This window comes from Tyto alba, unplaced genomic scaffold (assembly GCF_018691265.1).
Source record: "Tyto alba isolate M040663 unplaced genomic scaffold, T.alba_DEE_v4.0 Super-Scaffold_6, whole genome shotgun sequence".
Lineage (NCBI taxonomy): Eukaryota > Metazoa > Chordata > Aves > Strigiformes > Tytonidae > Tyto > Tyto alba.
Genome location: NW_024881327.1, coordinates 20,906,568 through 20,927,253, shown reverse-complemented (window position 1 = coordinate 20,927,253; position 20,686 = coordinate 20,906,568). Strand labels below are relative to the sequence as shown.

At 44.1% G+C, this 20,686-nt stretch overlaps 1 protein-coding gene across 1 annotated transcript; it reads right to left on the bottom strand.

Moving 5' to 3' along the window:
• Positions 1 to 399: 399 nt before the first annotated feature.
• On the bottom strand, positions 400 to 18,235 carry LOC104358687 (cytochrome P450 4V2). Its single transcript, XM_009964324.3, has 11 exons — positions 17,859 to 18,235; positions 14,809 to 14,921; positions 13,858 to 13,943; positions 11,881 to 12,071; positions 11,404 to 11,473; positions 10,039 to 10,165; positions 8,014 to 8,205; positions 5,096 to 5,198; positions 4,617 to 4,751; positions 3,380 to 3,559; positions 400 to 1,269 (listed from the first exon to the last, which is right to left on the bottom strand). The coding sequence occupies exons 1-11, from the start codon at positions 18,067 to 18,069 to the stop codon at positions 1,094 to 1,096; spliced, it is 1,584 nt and encodes a 527-aa protein (XP_009962626.3). The 5' UTR covers positions 18,070 to 18,235; the 3' UTR covers positions 400 to 1,093.
• Positions 18,236 to 20,686: the final 2,451 nt, after the last annotated feature.

Genomic DNA, 20,686 nt, shown 5'->3' with positions numbered 1-20,686 from the left:
TGCCAAAACATAGGGTAGAAGCAAAGGGCAGACCAGCTAGAGGACCTCAGTTTGGTCTAGCAGCAGCTTTTTCTTCAGTGTTTACAAATTCATGGAGAGTCTGTTCTTCAGCTGTGTGGCTTGTTGCAGATTTTGACCTGTCCTGAAGGTACAGTCAGAAACTTTCACAGGTGCTTCATTCCATCGCTGTAACTCCCCTTTAACATCAATTAGCAAGAAATTCTCTATGGTGTCTTCAGGACCCTAGAAGGCAAGAGCAGACTGGCTTGTTTCAGCTCTGACTAACAGTAAAATCTAGTTGATTGATTCCCAGAGGAATTCGTGACAAGAAATAATTATCCATCAGTAATTTACCTGCACCCAGGCATGTAATTTTTACAGATAAAATTTCATTCCATATTGAGGCACAGTAGAAGTTTATTCTCAAAATTTGTAATAATACAATGTTTCCAACATTATGAAATCCTGTGGTAATTTGCACACTATCTAGTTCATGGAATGATTATACAGATTAATGTTTATGGTACACTTTGTTAAACAATAATTCAGAGCACTCACTACTTAGGAACTACTGTAAATGCTTACAAAGGAGGAGTGAAATTATCAGAGATTTTTGCTTTGTCTTCATAGATGCAGTCATCATCAAAACAGAAAAAAATCTGTGCCATGTAGAAGAATTGATCATTTGTACCTTTCAGAATCAAGGAAACCTGAAACCTACAAAGATTTGAGACTAGCTGTTATCTTCCAGATGCTATGGAATATATCCAGATAACTCCATCACGGACATTACTGTTGCTACTACCATAATTTAAGTTTTTTTGCACTGTTGCAATAGAATAGTTTCATCCAAGCAGATAAGGCACTCAGATTTGATGTTTAAAGACTTGCACTTCAAAGATTATCGTGAAGTTCAGAGGTATCAGAAAAGTAGAGCAATTTAGGGCTATTACACATCTTCATTAACGAAACAACCAGTAACACCTTTAGTTTCAACAAATTGCTGAACTACCATTAAAATATCTGATTTTAAAACCTATCTCAGCATAAATAGCTTGGAAGTTTTTGGAAAAATAAAATCTTGAATATCCTTTCATTCTGATCCAGCGTTTGGCCTCCTCTTCAGCTTAATCCAGATGCCATTATTTGGACGAAGAATCAGTTCTCCAGTTATACCAAGCTCCTCTGGCTTTTGACATGAGTCCACCCAAAAACGCCGCAGGATGATGGCTAGAAGAGCTTTCTCCTCCATTTGTGCAAAGCGCTGACCTACGAGTTACAGGGCAGCAAAAAAACCCAAAAAAGATGTTATTGTCAGGTTGCATCAACAGTTGCTGTATTTGCATGCTCACAGTGATACCCCTAGAAACACAGGATGGCAAGTACTGTGACTCTGCCTTGAGAACAAAACTGGCTTTAGGCCAAAATTGAGGTCATGTGGATACTACTGAAACTAGCACTTTTCTCTGCATGACAACTCTGGACTTTCTGGGACAATCCACAGCATGTCCTCTTTCCCACAGTACACAGAACTCAAACAGCAAAGAAGAAACAGTCAACACTTTATACGGAACTAATGCAAAACACAGCCTTGTCATGTATGTTGGATGGAGTAGGCACGGTGGAATGGATGACAGACCAGAGTGGGAGAAGATGCAGCACAGGGACCTCAAGGAGAGACAATCTCACTGTTTCATATATGCAGGGAGGAGCAAAGGAGATACAACTGCAACAGAATGACAGATAGACCTTCCTTCAGAGAATACACACTGATGCTTTGCTAGCACAGAGGTCAAAGTTCAATTTACATTTCAGAGAATGGTGGAGGAAGAAAGGGGAGAATAGTGAAATATGATGTAAGCCAAACCAAGTGTCACAATCCAGGCAGTTCACTCAAACTGAACTGGAAAATGGAACAGAACAAAAAAAACAGTGCTCAAAACTTTTTCTGTGCTCCCCTCTGAGTAATACGCACAGATGGATGTCTGTACATGGTGATGTATTTCTGCACTGATATGAATGAACCACCTGTCCTGCACATGTTCCTGTACATCCAGAAAGCGGCTAAATATGTAATACTAAATTAGATTCCTCTTTGGAACATGAGAAGACCTTGTCTGCTGTTCTTATGGGAAGGGCACCTATTCCCAGTGAGACAAATTAAAAACAAATAAACCAAACTAAAAAAAGAAGAAAACCCAAACAACAAAACCAAACACCCAGAAGAAATTCTATTTCCCATTCTTGTAAACAGCATGACAATGACTCATTGTGCCCCATCTGCTCTTAAGAACAGTGCAGGGAACAGTCTTTTCACAGGTTCTACAACATAAACAGCAATGCCTCTACTCTGAGTAGAGAAAAATGTCAAGTGTCTCAGCGGCACCTGATGAGCTAACAAGTCCTGGTATGACAGTGAAAACACTAGAGCAACAATGGTGTCAGAAAGAGGGAAGGAAGACATCTGTTGCAGACTGCATGTTTGGGACACCCAGCTGAGATCACGAGACAGACAGAAGAGAAGCTTCTAAAGCAAAACAAGGGCAGGACATTTGCCTTCTCTCACTCTGTCTTGCTGACACTGAGGATCAGAAATTTGGAAGCAATCCTGTCCTAGCACAGGAGCCCCTTAACATGCTGCCAGGTAGTGAGGAGGAAACACCAACATGATAGACATTGGCCCCTGGGAAGAAAGGAAGCCCTTGGGAAGAAACAAAATGTGGCAGCTTGCGGAGGCGCGGAAGAACGACACGCCGAGACGGATTCAATGTGGGTGATAAAGCATCATTTATCATATTGTATCGTATCTCTTTATTGGTCCAGGGTACATATATTTATACAGACAACACTAATTATTATGCCTACTAGTCACTAGCTGATTGGCTTAAGCTCTAAGGGTCGTATTCGCACGGTCCACCTACTTGCAGTTAGCTTACAGCACAAGCTTCTCATAACACTAAGTTTCTCATGCCACTATTTCTAATTCCTCTTAACCTGTTTTCAAGACACCACGGTACACAAGGCCCAAGCATCCTTGACATTCCTCATGTATCAGCAGCTGCGAGCAGCTGCAGGCAAACCCTAGTGAGGCCCAGCATCAGCGAGGCAGCATCAGCCCCTAGAACAGGCTCTGATCATACAATTGCTCGGTGGGCTCAGGACCCTTGTCTCTGAGCCATTCTCCAACAGCAGCTCAAGCACGAGACTTGCAGGAAAGACAGCACCCAGAATTTGTTGGGGATGGGAAAGGGGGGAGATGAGGGGAAAAAGACAAGCAGGCACGTCAAGACTTAAATTTCTCATACACTCACTGCTGCCACACTTACCACAACAAAATCAGCACTGTCACATTACAAGCTCTTCCTCTTCAGCTACCTACCAATGCAGTTCCTGGGACCAGCTGAGAAGGGCACGTAAGCATATGGGTGCCTTCCCTTACAATTTTCAGGGAAGAATCTCTCGGGTCTGAACTCCTCTGGGTCAGGGAAGATCTCAGGGTTTCTATGCAGAGCGTAAGTTATGACAATGACATTTGTTCCTTTTGGTACCTGATACCCTCCTAAAAAGAAAAGGGAAAGGGAGAAGAAGGGTCAGAACAACAGTAGGTAAGTGATTTTCTATACACAACAACACAATAAAAAATAAAACAATGCTGCCCTTTACTTGGGAAACACTGTCTGTGAGGAGATGCTAGCAGGATAGTGTGTTGGGTTTCTGTGTGTGTAGCAGCGGGTTTTGGTAGCAGGGGAGGAGCTACAGTGGTGGCCACCTGTAAGAAGCTTCTCAAAGCTCCTTCAGCTCCAAGTCAGACCCACTTCTGGCCATGGCTGAGCCAATTAGTGACAGTGGCTGCGCCTCTGCAATAACGAATTTAAGAAGGGGAACCTGGGAAGGGGAGTTGGAGTTGTGAGGAGTAGTGAGGGAGACACCTATGTGAACACTGAGGTCAGTAGAAGGAAGGTGGAGCAGGGGGGAAGGTGTGCCAGAGCAGAGACTCCCTTTCAGCCCATGGTAAGACGGCAGGGCCAACTCCTGCCATCCATGGAGGTCCATGTTGCATCAGATGCTGACCTGCAGCCCGTGGAGGACCCCGCACAAGAGCAGGTGTCTGTGCCTGAAGGAGGACAGGAGTCTGGGGGAAGAAGAAGCCCCTACTTTTATAGTTCAGCGCTGGGAGGACTGTGACACGCAGGAGGGACCCACATCAGAGCATCTCTGGAAGAGCTGGAGCTTGTGGGAAGGACTCACGTTGGAGAAGTTCATGGAGGACTGTCTCCCGTGAGGACCCCACGCTGGAGCTGGGGAGGACTCCTTGCAGTCCTCCCCTTAGGAGCAAGGAGCAGCAGAGGCAACAGGTGATGAACTGACTGCAACCCCCATCCCCTGCTCCACTAAGGTGGGGAAGGTAGAAAAATAGGGAGCAAAGCCTTTTGCCCATGACTAAAATGGGTGAGACAAACCTCCCTCTCCTTATCTCAGCCCCCCAGCCTTTTGTTTTATTTTCTCCTTCCCGTTCCTGAGGGGAAAGGAATAAGCAAGTGGCTGCATGATGCTCAGTTGCCCTCTGGACTGAAACAGTAACAGATAGGAAGTGGCAAACGCAGGACACTACTTACTAATACAGCAATCCTCTCTTAAGGCACGGGCAAACAGTGGAACTGAAGGGAAGAGCCGGAGGGCTTCTTTCACAACACACTCAAGGTATCGAAGCTTCTTCAAATCGTCCATTGTAACAGGACGCTCTGTGTTGCCTATCCAGAAAAAAAATAGGGGGATAAGCAAGACCAAAACTCTGCATCGTTGGTTAAAGAAACTCATCCCAACTCCCTCCAGGAACTCTTATCACGTACCAAGATGACATAGGAGAAGGTGCTACACATACACTGAACATGCATGCCTTGCTCCAAAGATTGGCTGTACTCTCCTACAACCCTTCCCATACCTGTCCCAAACACCTCTAGCTACTGAAAGCTCCAGAAGGGCCACTAGGCACATTCCCACCTCCCCTTCTACATCTAGGCTTATAATATACCACATCCCCACTCACAAACACAACCACCACCACAACCCCAATGAAGAGGGAATGGAAACGTACCAAACACCTCATCCAGTTCTCTGTGAACCTTCTTCTGGGCTTCAGGATTATGTCCAAGTAAGTACAGGGCCCAGTTCATAGCAGCTGCTGTTGTATCATGGCCCTAGAGGTCCAGATTTACAAAGACATTCACTTCAACACCATTCCTGTGCACAAGTAGGCTTCATAAATACTTAGGTGTGCACATAGTATGAAAAGTGAGACTTATTAGTCCCATGACCACAAGAATGACCAGTTTGATGCCAGTGTCAGCAATAGATGCCCAGAGCCTGGAGAGGGGTCACAGGTCAGCAGGAGAGCACCTGAAGAGCAGCACAAAGGAATTCCAGACAGTAAGTCGGCTTCACTGGGAGCCCAATTTAAATGCCTCTAGGCAAATGCATGTAGCATGGGAGATACACAAGAAGAGTTAGAGACGTGAGCATGTCTGCAGGTCTGTGATCTTACTGGCATCATGGAGACATGGTGGGATGACTCCTAAGACTGGAGCGTTGGAATGGAAGGATACAGGCTCTTCAGGAAGGACAGGGAGAGGAGACAAGGAGGGGGTGTCACCCTCTATGTCAATGACCAGGTGGAGTGCATGGAGCTCTGGCTGGGGATGGATGAGGAGCCAACTAAGAGCTTACGGGTCAGGGTTAAAGGGAGGGCAGGGACAGGTGGCATTATAGTGGGGGTCTGCTACAGGCCTCCTGACCAGGAAGACCAAGTGGATGAAGTTCCCTATATACAGATAGGAGCAGCCTCATGTTCACAAGCCCTGGTCCTCATGGGGGACTTCAACCACTCCAATACCTGTTGGAAAAGGACTTGGGGGTATTAGTGGATGGAAAACTGAAGATGAGCTATTAATGTGTGCTCACAACCTAGAAAGCCAAACATATCCTGGGCAGTATCAAGAGAAGTGTGGCCAGCAGGTCCAGGGAGGGGATTCTCCCCCTCTGCTCTGCTCACATGAGACCCCACCTGCAGTGCTGTGTTCAGCTCAGGGGCCCCCACCATCAGAATGACATGGACCCACTCAAGCAGGTCCAGAGGAGGCCACAAAGATGATCAGGGGGCTGGAGCACCTCCCTTAGGAGGACAGGCTGAGAAAGTTAGGGTTGTTCATCCTGGAGAATAGAAGGCTCCAGGGAGACCTGGAGTGGCCTTCCAGTACTTAAGGCAGACCTACAGGGAGGGTGGGGAGGGACTCTATCAGGAAGTGCAGTGATAGGACGAAGGGTTAACAGTTTTAAACGGAAAGAGGGTCGATTTATATTAGCTATAACGAATAAATACTTTACTGTGAGGGTGGTGAGACAGTGACACAGGTTGCCTATAAAAGCTGTGGCTGCCCCCTCCCTGGAAGGGTTCAAGGCCAGGTTGGACGGGGCTGGGAGCAACCTGGTCTAGTGGAAGGTGTCCCTGCCCGTGGCAGGGGGGTTGGAACTAGATGATAGTTAAAGTTCCTTCCAACCCAAACCATTCTATGATTCTATGAAAAACAAAAATCAAGAGTGAAGAACTTTATCTAACATGCTGATTATCAGAATATAAGATGACCCATGAATCTGTTAGGTCCCTGAAAACTGACCAAAAGGGAAAAGTGTTGAAATAAATGAAGCAAACATCCCTCTCTCCTCAGCCTCCCAGAAGCTGCATGAACTACCAGTATCTACACAATGAAAGAGATATGTATTCATCTTTTTGGTTACTGTCCAGCCAATAATGGAACATCCAGGGGGCCAATATCTACCACAGGAGAGCTACAACAGACACAATCTGAAACCTTTACAAAACTGTCCAAAAAAGCATGTAATGAGACACAGACAGTGGCCACAGGAGGGAATACTTCTTGGTTTCCTATGATAAGGCGAACAGCTACTACAGTTCTCAGCACCACATAAAAACTTGGAAAGGAAATAAAGGGAAGGGGAACCAAAAGAAAAAAAAAAAAAAAGAGAAAAGGGAAAAGTTGACCACCAATGGATTTTGGTACTAAAAAAGGTACATTTGTGAAGTTCGGGATGATGCACCTCTTCAAAATCCAGCTATGAAATAGTACAGGTGTGATAAAATGGGAAGATAGTTTCTCTAGGTTACAACCGCAGTAATATAACTCTGAATTAAGCTCTTCTGAGATACAATTCAGGTTCACTTAATGAAGGTGTGTGGAAAATTTGTGGAAGTCTTGTTTAGATAATTCATTGGACAGGTAACCTGACATGATGTCCTGGGTTTGAGTGAGTGGTGGGGTCTTTTGGTAGCAGGGGAGGGGGGTATAGGGGTGGCCCCCTGGGAGAAGCTTCTCAAAGCTCTCCTAGCTCCAAGTCAACTCTGCCTCTGCACCAAACTGAGCCAATCGGCTGCACCTCTGCGATAATGTATTTAAGAAGGGACATGGTGAGAAGGAGTCGGGTTTGTGAGGAGGAGTTGTGGCAGCTGCATGAACACCAGGTTCAAAACACAACACATGACAAGACAGTACCAATGCCCAGTTGTGGACAAAGCTGTGAGGTTATAGTCAGTGTGGCAAGGGACAAAATGTGAGGAGCTGACAAAATGCATAGCAAAACACTGAAACCATTTAGAGCTCTCATTAATGAAGTTTGCAACAGGACCTGTGAGCCCATAGCCCATGTCATCCCTTAAGCTCTTATTACTCACCTGCTTTCATAAGTAGGGCCTGCTCACATAGGCAGGGCCTACCACATATGTATTGCCTAACATTTTGCCAGGGCACACAATCCTGGATCAAATGTTTCTATCCTACAGATATTTCCTCTTAGGCTTCCGGGGCTAAAATAACTTCATACTAGAAGCAACCTCCTGAACTAATAAAAGGAAGAGTCATTACCTGCAAATGGTCAATCTCAGGTTCTGGAAAAAAACAGAACAAAACAAAAAAACAAGAAACCAATGGGTTCCTTGGGTACCTCAAACATGAAAGTATCCACTTCCTCACGTATGTCCCTGTAGCTCAATTTATTCCCTTCATCATCTGTTGCATTCAGCAGCATGTCCAGGAAAGCCCTCCTCTTTTTGGAGCCACTTTCTTCATAGTTGCCATCAGTATTACATTTTGTGTGTTTGGAGTTTTCAAATTCTGCAGCTTTTTCTGCAATCACCTGAGATTAGAACCATTATATTAGATATGACACACATAGCACATGCGCACAGTCTACATCACACAGGTTTGTCCCAAAGTATTAAAACAAAAATAACCATCTGTAGCAGTCTGCATGAGCTAGTTAGCAGAGCTGTCAAAATTAGCTCATGAGCTTTAACTGACTTTTTGTGTTAGTAGGTGAAATATGAACAACCTCTCTCGTTCCAAGCACTAAAATGAAGCTTGAATAGCCTTTGTGTGATCATGAAAATAGATAGCCAAACTATGCAAACTATTGCTGATCATCAAGAAGTGTAAACACATCCAGAACAAGCCAATTGTGAATGTCAACAATAACAACAGCAAATCAAAAAACATCACTACAATTTGAACAGGTTCATCAGCAAGAAGATATTCGCTACTCTATCCGATAACTAAGGAAAGGATGACTTCTCCAATTTTGGGGGAACCCAGAAGATTGAAGAAAAGCCAGGGCACCCCACAACTCTGCATCAGGACTACAAATACCACAACTGTAGCCATTACACTAAAGCTTCCCAAATGTTCTTCAGTATGACAACAATGGTTGAACTTCCCTTTTTTAGGTCAAAGCACAGCCCCAGAGACAGACAGAGATTTCCTGCTGTCACCACTGTTGTCATAACAGCAAAACAGAATCCTTCAATAAATTGGTATTGCTCTCAACAACAACAAAATCATTAAAAATAAAGGCTGTAGAGTATGCAATTCTTTTCAGAAGAAGCACTGAATGGGAAAAAAATTAGTTATACACACACAGACGAGTTTTCCTCACCAAACATACATACATAAAAACACATATTGAACCACCTTTTACCTCAGTGCATTCTGTCAGCACCTACACTGGGTGAAATTATTATTATTAATTACTGATCCTTTGTCATCTTCTAAGATTTGACTTCTCATATCCAGTGCAGCAGACCAGCATGGAAAGAGAGCGAGTGTTACCTTGGTCCCTTTAAGAGTCTCTCTCATGCCTCACTGCTGCAATTCCCAATAAAAGGAATCAAAACATGAACTACTTAAAAACAACACAGAGTCAATGTGGCTCATTATATGTAGTGAAAGTTCAGAGATTATTTTCTTTGTTGTGGGCCTTGATACAATGACATCATGGGGTACATACACCTATTTCAGGGAAAGCAGCCTCCCTGGTAACATCCTAACGGTAGATTTGGGAGGGCAACCACTGGCAAGAACAGCACAGAGGCTATATGGTGAAAGAAACGGGTGTTACTTGCACAGTCTAACATAGTGAGAGAACACTGCATTTTATGCCAAGTCAGTGATATATGCTTAATGGTTTCTGTGTCAAAGTGTCTTACTGCTGATGTGGGGACCTGCATGTGTTTGCTCATCTCAGCAGTTCTGCTCTGAATAGGAAAAAATGAGTACAGGCTTCCATTTCTGAGGGCTGCACCAAGTGACACTACCAAACAGAAAGCCCTGTGCTCACTGCTACAAACTTGGCAGTGAGCTGCTGCAGGTGATTCAGATGTGGAGTATCTGGGGCAGAACAAGAGTTCAGTGAACGCCTGTTGTTTGTTTCAGTTGTCAAGGACTCGTAGGTGCTGTTACTCCCCTGGAGTAGTATACTCCCTTGTTTGAATACAACAGAGCTCCTGACAGAGAAGTCAGCTCTTGTCTTCTTTTCCGGGAATTCCTCAGCATCACAACAGAGAGGTAGCTCTCCTTTTAACAGATGCATATCAAGGGGGCTGAACCTCACCCCTATTTAGAAGTTCTGTACTGAGTGCAAGATTCTCTCCAACAACTAGAATGTACCATTAAAGAAAAAAAAAAAAATGTATACTGTATCTGTAAAATTATGAAGGATCTTGAGGTTCCTGTCATGCTCTCTTCCTTCCTTGAACAGCATGTATACAAGATCAGGCCAAAGCCAAGGGCTCTTCTGTCGCTCGTGAATTAGATCGCTCATCCTAAGGGCACAACAATTACATAATGTAACATTTCTTGACAAAAAGTAAACCTACAACATACTTTCAAGAACCAAAAAAAAAAACGTTCTACCTCCTACAATGAAATTTAACTTAAAATACTGTGTGGGTTTAAACCCATTCATCTGAAAGGAAGGCTGTTCATATTTGTTTCCTGATTTTAAACCATCTCAAAATTTCTGTAACCTGTCCCAGCATCACCAATTTATGTCTTTAAGCACTGATCTCAAGGAAAGCATACTCTCACTTAGTGGGAATACTCTTGAAACAGACATATTAAGTCATCCAGTCCAGTCACACTCCACATGAGTAAAGTACTGATCATGCTGAAAAGGTATGTACAACCTGACAACACTACTCATGTCAGGGCTCCAAAGTATCTGCTCCATGATTTCAGTCATCTAAAAGCATTACATTCCTACCTGACTGTCCAGATACCATATATGCCAGAGAGCATAGGAAAAGTATTTGAAATAAAGATTATGAAACCTCGAGTATGCTCAAAACACAACTGGAGTACATCTGGAAGGGCTGATTGTCATTTCTATTCAGCTCCTGCACATGCTTTTGGCTGCAGAAAGAGACTCTGAGGAGCAATTACTACATTTAGACTGACTTTGGCCCAGCCCACTTGTAGTACCATTTGGGAAAGGCCAAGGAACCCATGACAATCAAATCCTCTAATTCCACTCCTTTTTTGTAACACACCTATCTCAATGAGCCCCATCAAAGGCTAGGGGTAAGGTGCCACAAGCAGCTACATCTCATCTAGGCTGACACACTAGTGTGGTAGGAATATAGACCATGCTTCTCCTAATGCACTGGACAGTCACATACAATTTGAATGGTGTAAATACTGCCATGAACTGCAGAGCAGCAGTACCTCAGCTTTTACATGCTGTCTAAAACAGCACCCTCCCAATTCTGCTTGTCATGCCGATATGAAATGTTGCAGCTCCATTTTTTTTTTTTTTTAACTTCTTGTACCAATGGATTAACTGAATGGCAGCTGACACCTCTTCAAAGCCTCAGCCTCCCATTGTAGATACACATACCAGAAAATGCATCAAAATCTGCAGGAGTTTTTCCTGCCTTTTTGGCTTTCTTCCTCCATCTGTGATTTCCCAGCCCTCCCTCCTGGCTCACAGCAGATGAATGCCTGACGCCAGCAGCATCAACTCAGCCCCACTACAAAGTAGCCAAGGAAAATGTCCATTTACCTGTAGACAGCACGAACATACTCAGAATCCTGATTCTCCTGAGCACCTACATTCTTCCCCATCGCTGTTTCTAGGAGGAGGAAATAATCAACAGTTCATGAGTGCCAAGTAAAATGCAGAGGCCCTTGTATACGATAGGTTACGACTGCTCCCAGACTCTGACTGTCACCACACAGCCCCTTCAACAGGTAAATACACACATCCCTTTCCAGGTGATGAACTTGCTTTATATTTTCATGCCCAGGAACCCTGCTCCTCAACACAACCTCAATTCAGATTACCTCTGCCCTGCCCGTCCCACAAACTCACCTGCTCAAACACCCTAGGAGAAAGGATGGCCTTGGGAGGATGGAAATGCATTCACACAATATGCAGGGACATTCCTCTTCAACTGTCTCCTCACACAACACGGCACAGTTGTACTCATGAGTCTCTGCATCATTCACAGCCCCGCCACAGTAACTGAAGAGGACTTACCACAGATGATATCAAGGGCACACAGAGTGATGTCTAGAATGACATCAAATGGTTCCTTGTCAACATGCTTCTCAAGTTTCTCCAATAAAATACCTCCTTGTTCATTCATAACCTCTAGAAAGTCAGTTAAGATTGTGAAGTGGAATGTGGGAGTTATCATCTTCCTCCGCAACCGCCACTTGTCTCCGGTGCTGCAAAATTTAACAGGGTTAAAAACTCCAAGTGAAAAATTAAACCCTCACCATCACAGGAAGTACACAGTAAAAACTACAGCCTGGAACACCTTCACAAATGGACATGCTGTAGATGACTCTTCAGGTTTTACATAGCACTCCCCAGAAGGAGCAAAACGGAAGTATTTCTTGCTCCAGCTCTCTTCAAAGAACAAGCCACCATTTCTATAGCTGCCCTTGACAAAAAAAAAAAAAAAAAAAAAGATGCCAACAAGCCTTTAGGCAATGCAGCCTCGTGGTTGCTCAGTGCACAGGCTCAGAGGGATCAAGCAGAATCCATCTATAGGACAAACCAGCTATTCAGCATCTAGGCCTCCAGTCATCCCACTGTCTCTGTGAATCACCACCCGTGCTTGCCTTCATCCACTGAATAGGAAATGAGAATTGCAGAGAACTAGGGTATACAGACTTAACAAATTATTGCCTCAAGGTCTGGCTACAAAGTACTTCCTTGGAGATAGGCAACCAACTCCCACATGTCAGTGAAAGAGCATGGATCCAGAGCAGGTGACACCAGCTTCCTGGGGGTTGTTTGCTTTTTCTGAATCACATACCCCACAGACACACAACTGGTAGCTCTGCTTACAAGGTGAACCATCCCACCACTTCTCCTGTTAACCTTCTGTTGGAGCACTCCTCAGGACATCTTATCTGTTTGCTGCCTACCACTACTGCCCTTAATCAACAAAGACTAGAACATTCTCCTCCATTATGTTTTTGCAAGCACAGGGAAGTGAGAACACCTCTAAAAGTCTACCGGAGACAAAACAACCAGTAAGGAAGACAACTAACAGTGAGGATACACCATGCCTGACACCCACAGACCTCAACTCTCTGCACTTTGATATTCATTACTGCCTTCTTAAGGGCCACAAATGAACCTCAGGATAAAGGGCATTCCTCATCCTCGCCCATAAACTTGCATCTCCCACACTGTGTGATGATAGCTAGCTTTTACGACACTATGGTCACACCACAAAGCACGAGGAGTTCACCTCTGAGGGCTCCAAACCAGAAAGAAAACTTCACAGCTAAGAGGGGGACCTTGACCTTCTCGCACAAACACAGAAGAAGCACAAAGGCACCAGAGTCACTCTTGCTCTGACTCTTGAATACCTGCATCATCCAGACCAAACCTTCCTTGACCCTCCCAAGACTGGAGGACTCCAAGCCCTTACATCACTGCTTCTCCACCTTTCCACTTCTGATTTGCACTCTTACCCAGGCTCACTGCTTATAAGTCTCCACTTCATGAGGCAAATGGTGGACAGGGTAGAGATACTCTCCCATCCTACTCCAAAGCATCATCAACTCCAGGTCCATCCTACTGGTTTGCAGCACCACCAAGATAGGCAATGCACACAGTCACAGTTCTGCCATGGTCTGACCGCTCGACACACATCACAACATTCAAAACATTCAGTGTGCCACACTGCAGACTAAGAGACACCGCTTGCCATAGGATACAACTTCCCAAAACTCACATTCATTTCAAGCCTCTGGACAAAAAAAAGTAACAAAAGCCAAATTTGCCAAGAAACAGACAACGACAAAAGACTTTTATCAGACACTAGCTGCTAAAGAGCAACCAAGACCATCACAACGAGTAAGATTTCTACAGCTATCATCTACATCTCTGTCCAAAGATACACACAACAATCCTGCCACCAAGTCCTCTTCCTACAATATACGCTGAAAATTTCAAAAAGACAGCAATGCACCTGCCACGTGCATTCCACTATACCTCGTCAGAAGTCCAGTGCCCAGCCATGGCTGCAGGAATTTGTACAGGTACGATTTTTCTATATGTTTTGAACTGTTCAGAATAACCTGTCAGAAAAAATGAGAGAGGAAAAATCACTTCTTAGATGGAGGGAGATTTCTTCAGCTGAGATTACTTCGCACTACCTCAGTTCCTCCACAAAAAATGTCCCAAGCCTCAGTAAAATGCACAGTATTTCAGTACAAGCTGGTAGACAGGGGGAAAGTTGATTTCAGACCCTCAAGTCCTTCAGTAAATATCCCAATCATGAGAAACAATGAAATACTCAAAAACTGTTTACTACCACTCCCCTTATCTTCCTGAAAAAGAAAAACCTGTATTACGAAGTCATTGGCAGAGCTCAGAAAAAATCCAATGGTTTCCAGCTTTAACCAAACTCACAAAAAGTACCACCTCTTCAATAAACACTTCAACAAAGAAGCAACTCTACTTTCCCAGTTCAAGGACAATCACTGCCAATAGCAATACTGAAGACTACATTTCATGGCATCAAGACAGACCCACCGAGTTCTAATGCAGAAGTCAGTCAGACAGGCACAAGCATTGAAACCTGCATTTCATGATGTTCTATCCCTATTTCAGTGGTCCCATCTTCCCTGCTATCTGCTTGTCTATTCTGGTCTTGGGAGCAGAAGCTTTTGCATATGTTAAAAGAAAGCTAAAAGAGATGATGTCTGTATAGAACATACTGAGTTGGTGCTTTCATTTGCTGGCCATCTTCAGTATTTATTTTTTTCCAAGATGAGGCTTTTTATATTATTCCACTTTCAGCCTTTCTTTAGCACTGGGTCAGAGGACAATCTCAAGTAAAATCAATCCAAGCCCTTTTTCACAAATATTACATTAACAGAATAGAACTAACAGGTTGGACACTGCTTTGCATGACAGTAGACAGGAGATGAGCACACCCACCTCCACACTTTCAGGGTGATATAAAACCATGACAGGCAATGGTCCTATCCAAAGTTTGAACAATGGCCAACTCCTGAGCTCTTCGACGTAAGTTTGTAGTTGTTTAAAAAAACCTGTAATGAAAAAAGTAGATTAGAATTTTAAAAAAAAATGGTGTTTTGCTGAATAAGCATGACTTCTGTAATGAACTCTTTATCACCATATGCCCTGTAATTATCTTTTTGCTGTAGTTTTATCTTGCTGCTATGACCAAACAGCATATATTGCACCTAGCTATTAACTGTACTGCAGGAGCATTTCTTTATGGCTGCACTCTTGAAGGCAGTCTATTCTAGAGAAACCCCTCCTAGCTGTAGATAAGGCAGTTTGATTTAAGCAGTCTCAAAGCACTGCAGCATGAGCCTTCTGTATTGCAATGCTCTTTGTAACAATTAGAGCCAAATCAAACTTTATCAAGGCTATGCTTACAATTCAGCTTATCTGACACAAGCAAAAATGCTCTAGAGAGGCTTTGTTACTTTCAAAGTACAACATCAAGCCTTTTCCCACCTGAGACCTCATTGACAGGTACTACACTTGTGGTGCACACACAAGTGATGTCATGCACAGTAATGGCAGAGAATTGCGCAGGAACCAGTATCACTTGAAATGTCTAGTTTCTAATAGCTGGACTGCTGAGAAAATCTTTGGAGTCCTTACACCGTTACTGTTTTTCAGCAAACGAATTGGTTCTAACTCCAACATGCTTAAATCCTCTCACTCTCATGCAGCCCTAACCAGCAGTGATGGTTTGCAATTCTAGCAGGGGCTCTTGACAGCTGGCTGCTCCAGGATTAAACTCTACTCTTGTCCTTTTATAAACCTTACTGAAGGGTAAGTGGCCACTTACAGGGCCACTGTGGATTTGGCAGTTCAGATGTCCCCACTAATAAGGGCACAAAGACTCACAGGATCATTTATGCCACAGATCACCTGACAGATACCACTATTTTCCAGCTGCCAGTTGGACTTCATACCACTGAGCTCAACAATCCAGCCAATTCTCCACCCACATTATTATCCACTTATCCAGTCCACATTTTGTCAGTTCAGCTATACAGAAAGCATGGGAGATGGTATCAAAGATCTCACTGAATCAAATTAAACACCATCTATTCCTCTTCCCTTGCTCACAGATCCAGCTATCTCATCATAGAGGGCAATTAGATTCATTCTGCAATTCTAGAGGACATGGCTGCTATCAGGATGTTTAAGGATTAAATATGCTTTTGCCCTTTCAGAAACCAGATTAAACAATAAATTATACCCTCCAAGGCCTCGGCAGAGTTGAAAATTCAAATTCCCCAAATCAAAGGGGAAAAAAAAAAAAAAAAGGAAAAACCTAGTTTCCTAATAGATACCCAAATACAACATTCCTTAGTCTTAGGCAAAGTTCTAATGACATCTCATCCAAAAGGCTTAAAAGTGTCAGATTATTTTGCTTGTTTTTAAAATATTTTTTCTCCTAACATCACCATGATTAAAATAACATTTGTCTACCAATATCAATAAATAAAATCACCAACAGATTAAAAGTAATTTTTCTTATTGCTATAAAATCTTAACCTTTTTTCTAAAAACTATACTTTTTTAATTGTCACATTAAAAACCTCACTCATTTTTACATAAATAAAAAAACAAACCTCACTCATTTTTACATAAATAAAAAAGAACAAAGATGGATGGTCATGGACTTAAAGAAAGAATGGAGGCTATGTGACTCCTGCTAACAAAGGAGATTAGAGACTCCATAGAACATAAGTCTCCATCAAATTGCTTTCTGGAGAGACCATCAATGTTCTGGTTTGTTTTGGTTTGTTTGTTTAAGAAGATTTAAAAAGAAGAAAAGGAAAAGGGAAAAAAAAGAAGATTTGGCTCTCCGTCAGGCTCATATACACATCCTAACTATGATCCTGCCACTGCTTCCCCAAAGTCTACTTCAGGGAAATCTGCCTGCCCTTGCTTCCACCAAAGAAAGATCTCTCATATCTGTATTTGGTTATGGGGTTGGATCCAGAGGAAAGATGTGAGCGTGTACCCTCGCGAACAGAGAGACTGTGTCTCAGCGTGTGTCAGCGCTGGGCAATGTACGCGCCCGTGCTGTACTTGTCCTTGGCTTCACTGTGCTCCCATGACCCAGACACACTCCCTTCTGGCAGCACAGCCAGGAACGCACATGGACAGAGCAGACTGGCATACACAGGCATCCCAAACATGCCCAGAAGAGACTGCTGGTCCACTGACAGCACAGCCAGAGACACTTTCACACCGCAGACTCCTCAAGAAATATGCTCCTGTGCAAAACCGAGTACCAAATGGAAAAGGAACATGTAGCATGCTAGTGCTGTCTCAGGCACCTGTTGAAAAGAAGGTACCATTGATCAATGTGAGAACAGAAAGGTTTGTTTTTGAGAGATGTATTGCAAATATGCAGCAAGTTCTTCCACATCTAACACATAAATCTAAGGGACAGCTAATTCTGAAAATAATTGAGCAACTCAGCATGCTAAAGTTCTTCACACATGCTCACTTGGGGGAAGATAATTGTTTAAAGAAGTATTTTTCCTTCACAAGCTAAAAGCTTTGTTTGGATCAGAGTCAACAGCATTGTGAAACAGCACTTCCTGCAAGAGCCCCCAATATATCTGCCTGTTGCAAAAACATGTTCCACAGTGTTTGAGCTCCGCCTCACCAACAGCTGGAAATGGGTCTGAGTCCAGCATCAGCATTCAGAAGCCACTGTCAGACTGAACCTCTAGCTAATCTTTGTCTGATGATAACCCCATATTTATGCAGTTATCCTTTCCCCTCCACTACCCACATCTCACACAGTTCCCCTCTGCAAGGTTGCCCACCGCCCCAGAGAGACCTAAAGGCAATGGCACCCCTTACCGCCCCTCCCAGCCACAGCTGGACCACCCAAGCACCTCCACCAGTGCTCTGGCTCCTCAAGCAAAGCCCCACACAATGCAGGGACCTCACAGCTGGGCTACAGCCTGAGCTGCCCTTACCTTGTCCATCCCGCTCCAAGAGCAGAGCATTTCCCAGCACAGGATAGCAGGGGCTGATACCCGGGATCGGCTTCATCACCCACCATCGCCTCCAGTAACCCATCAGGGAGGGCAGGGAGCACACAGCCACAACCGTCAGCAGCAGGGTGATAACCCCAGCCCCCAAGTGCAGCAGCTGGGATTCCCCTGCAGCTCCTTGCATGGCTTCCATCGCCACCTCCCAGCCTCCTGCTCCAAAGCCTTGATCCCTACCGGCAAACTGGCACTGCCTGTACCCGGCTCCTCTGCCTGTACCCAGCTCCTCTGCCTGTACCCGGCTCCTCTGCCTGTACCCAGCTCCTCTGCCTGTACCCAGCTCCTCTGCCAGGAGCTGTGTGTGCTGGAACCCAGGCCATGAGAGCAGGAGGCGGAGCTGTCACACAGGCCCCAAGGCACAGCTTCCTGCCAGGGAAATAAACAAAGATATAAAAAACACACACACGTGGAAAGGCTGCCTGCAAGCACTTAGTGAGGGCAGAGCAGCCAGGGGGAACAGTGCCATTTCCCTGCCCCCATTTGGCTCCTCTTACTTGAGTGAAGAGTGAGGAAGTTCTTCGCAGGCCCATGAAGTACCTCAGGAGGGAAAGACACAAACCGCTGTCAAGAGAAAAACCACTTTTTTGCTCATTTGGGAAGGATAGGTTTTCTCCACATCGTCTTCCTCCATCTGTTTTCAGGTGCTCAGGGAACACTATTTTGCAACACAGAACTGTTCTAATGCTCTCCAACACAATGCCTGAAGGATTTCAAGTGCTTCAGATGAGCAGTAGCTTTCATCAGTTGGAATGATGGCTTCAAGGGGTTACACATACCAGAATACATCCAGATCCAGGATTAAGAGCAGCACTGCAAAGCACACCGATGCTTCTCAGGTCAAATGGCCTTTACTGATCTCACTGTCTTTTCACTGATCTGGATGCTCAGCCACAGTCTAAAGGGTGCCAGTAACATGACTGGCAGCACCAGCACCTGTGTCACAACTTGCAAAGTGCTTGGGTAGAAGTGGTACCATACCCACCGTATATCCAGCTACCTTTCCTGCCTCAGGAGGATCCAGGATCTCTTCTCACCGCTGCAGGGCTGCTGAGCACTTGATACTCAGTCTCCAATGCTCAGAAACCTTGTGGTCAAACAGCAGTTCGGTGAAAAGACAGCAAGGTTTACGGACAATTTGCAAAACTTTACCCCCTGAATATACCACAAAAGCTTCTTATAGCCATAGTCATGTTTCTCCTGTCTGTTTTGTACCTAAATTGACTGCACTGGCTGCACCAGCATTTGAAGTAAATGAACAAACAGCATAAACTAAGCAACTAAGATAAGAAACACAAATAGAGAAAGCTCAGAACATCAGAAGCTAAGGAAGGGTGATGACCCTTGGCAGCAGAGGGGAGTAAATTTTTGCACTTTGTTTCTGCAATCTTCCAGCAAACACTTTCTCATAAATGCTGATTGTTGCAATTTTCTGCATAGTAAACAGCTGGAAACGAACTTTGTTACTCTTGCTGTTATTTGTAATAGTTTGTGACAAAAGGCAGCAGATATATGCCCTGTCTTGCAAACACATAAGGCAAACTACATAGCCATCAGTCCCCTCTTTTGTTCAGGTGACATGTCAGGAAGAAAGCAAGCATGCAGGATTAAGAGGCTCGCTGTTTGTCTTTGTAACATGGAGATCAGGTGAGTAATTATACTCTTTTCTTTATAAATAACCTTGTAGTTTGTTGCTTGATCATTAGATGAAGTGGTTAATTGTGATTCTGAATCAAAATCTGTGTTTCTAAACGCTGATAACTCCTGCAGGAAAAAAAAATTAACAGCAGTGAAACAGCAGGAACAGGGTGAAAAGCCACAGGGAAAGCAGTAGGGAACAGGACAGAACAAACTGCAAAATCCTGACAGTGGCTGGCAATGGTGATGCTGCTAACAATAGGCAGCAGCTGCACTGGAATGAGATGTAAAAGATACACCCAAGAAAGGTGAAATGAGAGGTCTGGTATCTCTGAGACCTAATTATGTCACTGAGACTTGCAATCATTACGAACCTTGGAGGATATTCTGTAGGAGAGGAGTTTACCAGATTGTGATTAACATTCCTTTTTCACCTGGAGAGCTATCTGATCAGTGTTGGATTTCAATGAGCACTCCACTGGGTAGTGAATCTTCGCTTTTATAAATGCACATACAAGTGAAAATCTGCTTTTACTCAACCTCTCTCCTAAGTGGAAGCCTGTCTGTCTGTGCTGATAGAAGGCACGCACCGCGTCAGGCAGCTGTGTCAGCCCACAGGCACAATGGCAACACAGGCTTCTGCTGGTCCTTTGAACGCAGGTCTAGATCCTTCAATGAGGAAATTGATAGAATCATTGTTACTGGCAAGAAAAACAAAAACCCAAAGCAAAGCAAGGCTAAAATGGATCTGATAAGACAGAAGGACAAAAGAGAAGTACACAACACATCCTGAAAAACTGCGGTGTGCTCTTTACATTAGTCCTCTGCCCCAGCTAAGACATACCTCACATTTTTGCCATCCCTTGCAAAAAACACAGCAACCACAGTAAGCCAGACTAACTGGCTGCTAACTTAGCAATCACTACAACTATTCTGCAGTTAGGAAGGGCTTCCCTTAGGAAGAGCTTCCCCCTTTATCAACATACATGACCAAGGCACGATTAAACTTTATGCAGAACATTACTCACACTGAAAAAATCTGTAGTCCACAACAGCCATCATGTGCACAAAGGAAAGATAATACAGCATGTCTCCATTTGAAAAGACACCTTCACTGC

What these genes read in the sequence shown, in the direction of transcription:
- LOC104358687 (XM_009964324.3), bottom strand. Translation starts at nt 18,069, where the DNA reads ATGGAAGCCATGCAAGGAGCTGCAGGGGAATCCCAGCTGCTGCACTTG. An exon ending in AGAACTGGATGAGGTGTTTG is followed by an intron (nt 4,752 to 5,095) that starts GTACGTTTCCAT and finishes TTTTCTGGATAG; the next exon opens with GCAACACAGAGCGTCCTGTT. An exon ending in TGGTCCCAGGAACTGCATTG is followed by an intron (nt 1,270 to 3,379) that starts GTAGGTAGCTGA and finishes TGTAACTCGTAG; the next exon opens with GTCAGCGCTTTGCACAAATG.